This window comes from Nicotiana tomentosiformis, chromosome 11 (genome assembly GCF_000390325.3).
Source record: "Nicotiana tomentosiformis chromosome 11, ASM39032v3, whole genome shotgun sequence".
In the NCBI taxonomy this organism is placed as follows: domain Eukaryota; kingdom Viridiplantae; phylum Streptophyta; class Magnoliopsida; order Solanales; family Solanaceae; genus Nicotiana; species Nicotiana tomentosiformis.
The window spans coordinates 64,062,371-64,071,380 of NC_090822.1; the positions used below are offsets into that span (position 1 = coordinate 64,062,371).

The 9,010-nt window shown below is 31.5% G+C and overlaps 1 protein-coding gene across 2 annotated transcripts; it reads right to left on the minus strand.

The window, feature by feature from the left end:
- Window positions 1-2,496: 2,496 nt before the first annotated feature.
- LOC138891384 (uncharacterized) lies at window positions 2,497-8,691 on the minus strand. Of its 2 annotated transcripts, XM_070188528.1 has the most exons (6): window positions 8,481-8,691; window positions 6,153-6,359; window positions 5,977-6,069; window positions 5,798-5,896; window positions 5,385-5,716; window positions 2,497-2,733 (listed from the first exon to the last, which is right to left on the minus strand). In XM_070188528.1, the coding sequence occupies exons 2-5, from the start codon at window positions 6,303-6,305 to the stop codon at window positions 5,402-5,404; spliced, it is 660 nt and encodes a 219-aa protein (XP_070044629.1). In that variant the 5' UTR covers window positions 6,306-6,359; window positions 8,481-8,691; the 3' UTR covers window positions 2,497-2,733; window positions 5,385-5,401. The 2 variants fall into 2 exon arrangements, with proteins under 2 accessions (XP_070044629.1, XP_070044630.1); XM_070188529.1 differs by lacking the exon at window positions 5,977-6,069 and having other exon boundaries at window positions 8,481-8,690.
- Window positions 8,692-9,010: the final 319 nt, after the last annotated feature.

Genomic DNA, 9,010 nt, shown 5'->3' on the forward strand with positions numbered 1-9,010 from the left:
TAATGTCGTGGAATGACCTTTTCAATATCTGCATAGAGGTGAAAATTCTCGCTATCATATTATCATGCTTATTGTTATAGCAAGATACAAATGTGCACAAATTGCACTTAGGATGTACTACTTCATGACCAAAAATTCTATATGCTTTAAGCGATTTAAATCCATCAGGGATTGTCATAAGTTAAGTCATATAAGCCACATAAATGGACTTTAGATTTACATCAAGTTTTCATGTCATGCTAGACATATAAGATAGATAAAGGTGATTGCGCACACCATTTACTTTATACTTTCAAGTGTTTGAACTGCATGTCCAAAACTACATGTCTTTCATATGAAACCAATTCTACTTGAATTGTTTCTCCAGACTTAAGATCCTCGTATATATATATATATATATATATATATATATATATATATATATATATATATATATATATATATATATATATATCGTTGTCATAGATGTAATCGACGAACATTTTATATTGGTTCCATCTACTGTTTTCATAAAGACATGACATAGAGATCTCTTCATTCATATTTCAGGTACCTGAACCTCTCCTCAGATTTTATGAAATGTTATGTCATGTAATCTTCTAGATCACTTGCCTCTTTATTATGATCATTTTGATCATTTGCCCATCTTCTCTATTAAGAATTTTATTTGAAATCGATTTGTCTATACGTTTTAAATGTACCATAGACTTATTCTAATCGGAGCATTTGCAGTGAGAATATAGTTACTTTCTTTGGGTCAGCAAATGTGTCTGGCATGCTTTGCGATATAGTACAGATGAATTATCTTTTTATGAATTTCATGTTCATATTATCTTCGATGATCTAGAGGTACAAATGATAATTCATTCCACGTAATATTTTCTCAATTGTTTATCGTGTCTCCCCCTTATGTTAGAAAAACTAACTTACTTCCTCAACTTTAGAAACTCACCTTTGTGCGTTATAGTGTTAATCAAAATATACAATGCACATCAATAATAATAAGATGAAATTATTTGGTTCCTGACCCTGAACCACTTGTGAGGGGAGAATGTAATATACTTTCGTATATAACCTATATCAAATTGATATAGATAACTTTGTTCTTATAAGAAATAGTTTAGCTATTAAGTGGAGACACTCAATAAATCATTTTGCTAAATCAATTATGATGTAAACCAACTTATCTAGATAAACTGTCTTGAATAGAAAATCTGAAAATTATGCTCTGCATTAAATTTATTGAGCAAGTTATCTGGCAAACAGCATGTTGTGGGTTAATAATAATGGCACATGTAACCATCTCATAGATGCATCTTATGTGGTATACATGGCAGGTGAATGGACCCATATTCACCTTTGATATTTCCAGCATTCATGAGATTCAATCCCAATTTTAGTTGGTCTATTAATTAATCAGAACAAGCAACATAAGAGAATTCGTAAAAATCTTTCTAGTTCTTTAATATTTACCCATGTGAATTCTCTTTTATTTTTGCACATCATAGTTGAATTAACATGGTTAAACCAATTGTGTCAACCGGATAAATTATCAATATTGATAAACTTCATGTTTATACTATGAGTGTGCAATTATCAATAAACTCCAAATTTATTATGATATGAATTTTTATATCAATAAATTTCTACTTTATTGTGGTACTCTTTTATTTATGTAGTACAAATTGGAGAATAAAGCGGGTAGCTTTTCACATACATATTACCCCGCTACAAGTTGTAGTAATTATAGATATTAGATCTTTCCTTTATTTATAGTCTCAATATAACCAACCGCTTTCGTGAATACTTTAGAAACTAAATAATTTTCTTTGAGACTTATTACGACACAATACCTTATTGATAATTAATTTTATTTCTCCAAAATAGTATAATTGGCTCTTCCAGAGCTTTCAATTAATTTTGTACTATCACATGTTCATCAACATTCATATGATGAATATCTCTTTCAAGGATAAAGTTATCACTACAAGAAAATAGGCCTTTAATGAGGGGAAATCTGGTCGTTAAAAGTCCAAATCCGATCGTTATAAGTTTATAACGACCAGAAAAAATCCGGTCGTCCCCGGTCGTTAAAAGCCCCAACGTTAAAAGCTAACGACCGGATTACAATGTGGTCGTTAAAGATCCTTTAGCGACGACATAATTTCCGGTCGTTATACATCCTTTTTAACGACCGGATTTTCCCTTCGCTAAATTGTTAGCCAGTCGTTAAAAGTCTTTAATGACAACAACTAATTCAGTAATTAGAAGTGCTTTTAGCGACCGATATTCCCTTCGTTATTTGTATTAATTTTAAAAAGCAAATTTACCTTTATTAATGCCCATTAATCTGTTTGAGAAACCTATAATTAAAGAGTTTCAATGGCCACATTTTTCTTTGCTAATGTAAAATTATACTAAATATAAGTACAAAAATTTAAATTAGATGTATAGAACTAATTATTTATATGCTTTCATAAACACCCAACAATACTCTAAAATAAACCAAATACTTAGTATCTTTGTCAATATAAAGAACTAAAGTATCATATTTACCAGAAACCAATCTAAATCGTATGACATCATTTTTAATAATTCCTAAGAAGAGAAAAATAAAATTGCAGCATATGTACAGTGTCTTTAAACCATCCCTAATAAAATATAAACTTCTTGTACTTCAACTTGCTCTAAACTTTCTTCAAAGATAGGTTCTTCGGACTTCAAATATTTGATCTGTTAATATAACAAAGGTATGTCAGTTTAGTAACAAAGAATAAACAACTAAAGAAGAAATATCAGATCCATTAAATTAAAGGCTACACTTAATGGCCATAAACAAGAATTGAAATAATACAACGATCAGATGACTTGTTCCATATATTGCAGGTTGACAGATATGAACAATAGAGAAAAAGAATTCAAAACTTATCCATTTGGAAATCCAGGCTTTACTTGCTACAGTATACATGGTAGTATATAGTCAGTTGAATATGACAACCCCTAAAGGGGGAAGAATGACATTAAGTACATTTAGTATAAAAGAGAAAGTAAGCCAATGTATTGGCACTAAGAAGAGTTAGACTCTGTCAAAGGCATCAGAATGAGTCATAATTGGCAACAAAGACAAGAACAAGTAGTAGAAGAACAAGAGAAAAATAGATATCCACACATGCATAACCAACAGATTCACAATCCTCTCGTCCCCATGTATGCTCTCTGCGGGAGATTGTCATCAGTTTCCCTTTGCCATCTTCCTCTAATAGGAGTACAATATCATATTGTAGAGATGAACCTGAACGTTTTCCATGGCATCGAAACTTTTTAGAAAATGTATTTTATGCAGATTTAGAAAATTGTGATGGAGGGTTTCTGGAGAACAAAATTTGTGGCGCACTATCATCACATACCTTATAAACAATGCCCAAAATTAATTGCTAGTAGAGAAACTAAAAGAGTTGGTAGGGAAGTGATTGGCCTTGGTAACAAGGACTGGGCTTTGTGAACAAGAAACATAGAGAGCAACCTCTAGAGAAGTCTTTGTACTTATTCTTTTTAATCTGCTAAGGTAGTAATTGAAGTAGTCAAAGAGCTTCCTTTCATTAATTATTAGAAAATAGAGCTAGCTCACCAAAAATAATTTTTCAAGAATATAACTATCAATTTTTATTTTTTGCAAGAATATCTTTAGCATAAGAAAGTGAAGCATTCATTAAAATTTCATTCACTGTATGACGAGTTTATTCATTTGGACAACTTGTTAGACGTGTTGTCATAAATATAATTACCTAATGCAAAGCAAACACACAAATATAAGTATATAACAACAACAATACCTCAATCTCAATCAAGATGGGTAAGCTTATGAAAAGACTCCTAGCAAATATTGGACCTAGACTAATTATAATAAAAGGATCTAAGACGTAATCTCAACTTACTACCACATGTATAGATCTTTTATTTACATTGTGCTATATTTTTTGCTAGGTTTGCATGAATTTCAAGAAATTATAGGTCTTTCGAGATAACTCCTTAAACATATAAATAGAAGACAAATCCAAAACACTATCCTTTTCAATCTTCAAGAAATTCATATGTAAACTATGTTAGACCATTATTTGTCTTAATATCCTCATACCGAACGGGTGTGACATTGGTTCACTTTGTGCATATTCTCCAATATATAGAAAAAAATGCACATATTGTTGATACAACCTTCTCTAAAAACTACAGACTTATATAATAAGCATTTTCAGAGAATTCCAAATGCATTTGGACAATTTTCTTATCCTATTTTCTATCAGCAGAGATGTTAATATTCAACAGGTGTGTGCTATAGAGTTTTATTCTTAATCTGTAAATGGTCTTTTAAAAAGTTTCTTCTTTGTGAACACTGGATATTCTTGATAGAATATTAAAAACTTGTTCTTCTTTTCGTGTATGTTTTCCAATAGAACGAATGTTACTTTTTTTTTCTCTTTTAAATTGTTAATTATCTCCCGTCCTCTGTATATTTTTGGTTTATAGGTTGTAACTAATTCTGTCTATTAAGTGTTCATTCCAAAAGCTTTAATATTATTTTCTGGCTTCACATTAGTCTGAAATTTCCTATTCAACCAAAAAGAATTTGGACTAGCCTAGTAATACTAGCAAATTACATGCATGAAATAAGCATTTAGCCTAAGCTATATTCCTTCACCCATATCAGCAAGGAAAAATCTCCTTCAAGTAACCAAAGGATGTGGAGATCTTCTCATCCAAAATAGCTTAATACTAGCAAATTATGTAATGATATAAGCATTTAGCCTGAGATATATTCTTCTATTTAACCCAACGTTACTGTTTGTACAGACTCCCTGCCAAGTTTGGCGACATATATACAATAGATGATTCCATTAACCATAGAACAGATGATTCCATGGGAAACAAATAAGATTAATCATTAGAATATCAGCAAAGAAAAATAATTTTTGTCGCAAACAAGACTTGCAGTTCTAACCATCGAGATTTTTGTCACATACGCTGTAGGGCAATTTGTTCTTGAGATATATAACAATTTTCAAGTTACCATATGTTTCTTAAGACAAATTCTGATCAAAAGGATCCACAGAAATATAGTCAATATGTTCTTGAAACTGAATAGCTGCCAAGAAAATCTCCTCTAACATTTCTAGACTTATCAATAACAGGATAATAAAGATTGTAACCTAGCTATACATGTACAAATATTTGAAACTTCATTCTTACTTAAAGGCACTTGTTTCAATGACTATATTTTTGTTTATTCATAAACCTTAATAACATTAAAAAAATAAAAAAATAAAAAATTCCACATGAGCATTGCAATAATTTTATTAAAGACTACAATAGGATTTCAATCTACTAACCTGTTAAATGATTTAATTTATTGCTCAATTGAAGATGGTGATGAAGGCTGATCAAATACTGCACTTGCAAGCTGTGCGTATTTACTGTCTAACATATCATATTTACTCTCTAGCCCTTCCAGTCGTCCTTTTAGTGATTCATTTTCCTTTTTAGTAGCATTCAACTTCTCTAATAATGCAGCTTTCGAGGAGTTACCACCTTTCAACTCCGTAGCAGTTATCCCACCACCAAATCTAACTACATGACTCTTGCGTTGAGGTCCAAAGCACCTCTCTACAACCTCAATGTTTGTAAGAGACGATTCAGATTGCACCACTTCTTGGATTTTAGACTATAAATGAAAGATAATTTAATTAAAATACTGCAACACGGTAAACAAATGATGTAAAATAAAATTTATCAATAAACATACATATTTTTCATTGGTTTCAGATTCAACAAGCTTGTTGTCCTTCTTACGAGTCTCAAAAAAGATAGTTGCCACATCTGGTGGATTGCCATCTTTACCTCCCTTCACATTCAAATAAACAAGGCAAAGAAATATTTTTAACAAGGATGAGATTTCTTAACAGAATTGCAAGATTTACTCACCAATTCATAAATGATCTCTCTAATTGGCTTACTACCCGTACAATGAGACATACTCAACTTAGACCTATTGACCGAGTTTCTTACACTTTTTTCCTAAATTGAGAACACACCAAAAAATTATGGTCAGCCACTTAATATAACAAGATGTTAGTTAATAAATAGTTATAAAATCATACCTTAAAATTATCTAATAAAAAATGCTCCTTAACAAGCCATTCCCAATCACTCTTGTCTACCCCATTTGGTACATCTTTTAGAGCATCACGAAATGGCTTAGACTTAATATTCTTGTGCAGTGATCCTCTCCAATTATTCCATAACTTTCTCATATGTTTCAAGACATGATCTCGTTGATCATTTATGTCATCACTATCAAATTTGTCCTATAATATTCACAAGTGTCAGTAAATATGAAACTATTCAATAAACTAAAAAATAAAAATTTAACCATCTGTGTGTATCAAAAGAGATGATAAATATATTATAAAGGTTATTATACGAGTTCTAATTGATAGAGAGGGCAGATTCTTAAGTCTGTGACTTTGGATATGAAAGTGGGAGATTGGTTCTATTGTGAAAAATTTATCATCCACAATAAAGTCATAGATAAGCCATGACAGATTCATACCATGATGTGCTGCACATATTGGTTCCCTATATTGATCTGTCAAAAAGCTATTACAATATAAATATGTTCAGTTTTTTATTACTATGTAATATCACCAAAGTTGGTCTAACTTTTAATCTGTTATTGTGCTAGCTCAAAATCTTCACTCAAAGATCAAGGGAAAAATAGAGAAGATGAAACACATCAGTAAGAGGAGAATGACAATCACTCTTTGGCATTAGTTCCTGTAGATTTGCCAAAGCCAAAGGAAAACAATGATCCTGTTGTTCTTGAAACCACTGTGACAGAAGTTCTTGATGCACGGAGGCATGCTAAAGAGAAACTTCAAACTCATATGGAGAGAAGAAATATGATTAGAGTTGGCTAATTTATATGACAAGTTGTTCATGGCATGCTGGATGCTTATAGAACTATAGATAATGAAGTGCCAACCCTGATGATATTATATTATGTTCAAGCAAACTCACTGTTTCCATGTAATATTCTTGCAATAAAGGACATAATTTGGTGATAAACTTTCTATCCCAATTGAAAGGTCAAGGCTATGTCCTACTGGTGATCATCAAGTCATATTTGGTTGGTAAGTAAAAATTATTTATAACAACCAAGAAGTATAGAGATGGAAAATTCTTAACCAGTATCATAGAAAGTATAAGTACATTAAACACTAACTAAAAATAAAATGGAACACATGAAATATTAAGGAAACAAGAGAAATTCCATGAGACTTATTATGATAGATCTTTGAGAAGAAAAGGAACTCTTGAAGGAAACTAAATGCTATTATAAAAGGCCCACAGTTCTAGCTCTAGTTGAAAATCAAAACAAGTCTTGCATAGCAAAGAACGAGACTAGAGGGGATCTTCAGAAAATGGTAAGATAACACTTGCAATGGCAAGCACTTTCTATTTAGTGAAGTACATATTGGATTTTGCTTTGGAGTTTGGTGCATAAAACAAGGATAGATATTACACTATATGTGGTTATTCACTTTGTATATTACTTAAAGGAAGTATATAGCAAAATAGGGAAATCAGAGATGTTGTTGTCAAGTTTAACATGAGACCTTAAGTTTCTCTTACTCACTAACACATGCAAATAGCACTAACTAGGCATTAAAAGACATATTGAAACCTTTGTTAATACCAGCTCTGAGCTCCCTAAGATGAGAATCATTCAAGTACTTATTTTTTCACTTTCTCATAACTACCCTTTGCAGCTTTATATTCCGCAACTGCTCAATCTTTCACTTTGAAAAATCAAAACTTGGATATCATGGACTTCCTCACATTCTAACTTGCATTTTTCTCATTTTTAGTATTCAACCAGTTACCAATCACCGAGACGATCAATCAGTCCGATGATTATTTAATAGCAATTGAATAATCAGCAACTGCACAGATTTTGACTCCAAAATTCAAGAGAGGAAAAAAGCTACTAATTGAACTCGGAACCATGAATTTCATCCTCGAACAGTCACGTCCGAACCCGCAAAACACCAACCAAGCTCAAGCAAGATCCATGAACGAAGATCAATAGGGCAAAAACCAATATATATATATATATATTTGTTTTATATCTATGTATATAAAAGAAACTTAACTCCAAAATCAGAGGAGTAATATCCGAAAATCAGAGAAGAAACTTAAATCTTTGTATATCTCTTTCTGTAAATTTTTTTTTCTGGAATTTGAAACGCAAACAGAAAATCGAAGAAGAAAACCTAAAAGCAGAGGAAATTTTTCCCTTAAAACCCTAGCTTTTCACTCACTTTTTCTGTTTAAAACTTAATAATTGAATTTGAACAGCCATAGTTTAGAACTGGGGTTTCATCTACACTAAAATTGACATAAAAGGGTACAATTTCGAATCTTACCTTGATGAGAAGAAACTCGAAGATGAGCACTAGTTTCAATGAAGGTGACCAGCAATTTCTCTAATTTCGCTGAATTTTACTTCACCGTTGCATGAGAAATAACAGTTACGGTTTACAAAATAAGTGTTCATAACAGAGGAGTTGGAGAAGTCTCGGGGTATTTTTCTTCTTTTTTGGGTGGTTGACGGATCCAGTTATGGGTGGGGAAAAAAGAGGGAAAAGTTAGCGCCACTTTTTATTATTTATTAACGACAAGCTATGTTATATTTTAAGGCCAGAATATTATCCCCTCATTAATGTTGAGCTAATAATTAGTTTTAACGACCGAAAAAAAAATTTAGTTGCTATAAGTACACTTATAACGACCAGATTTTAGTCCCTTCGTTAAGAAGTGGTCGTTAAAAATCAAATTTCTTGTAGTGTATACCATTATGGTCATGGTCAAAATCATTATAGGCAAGATATGTTGCTTCTATTATTTTTGCCCTGTAATAATCACGTTGCCATAATATTTTGGTATAATCACAATA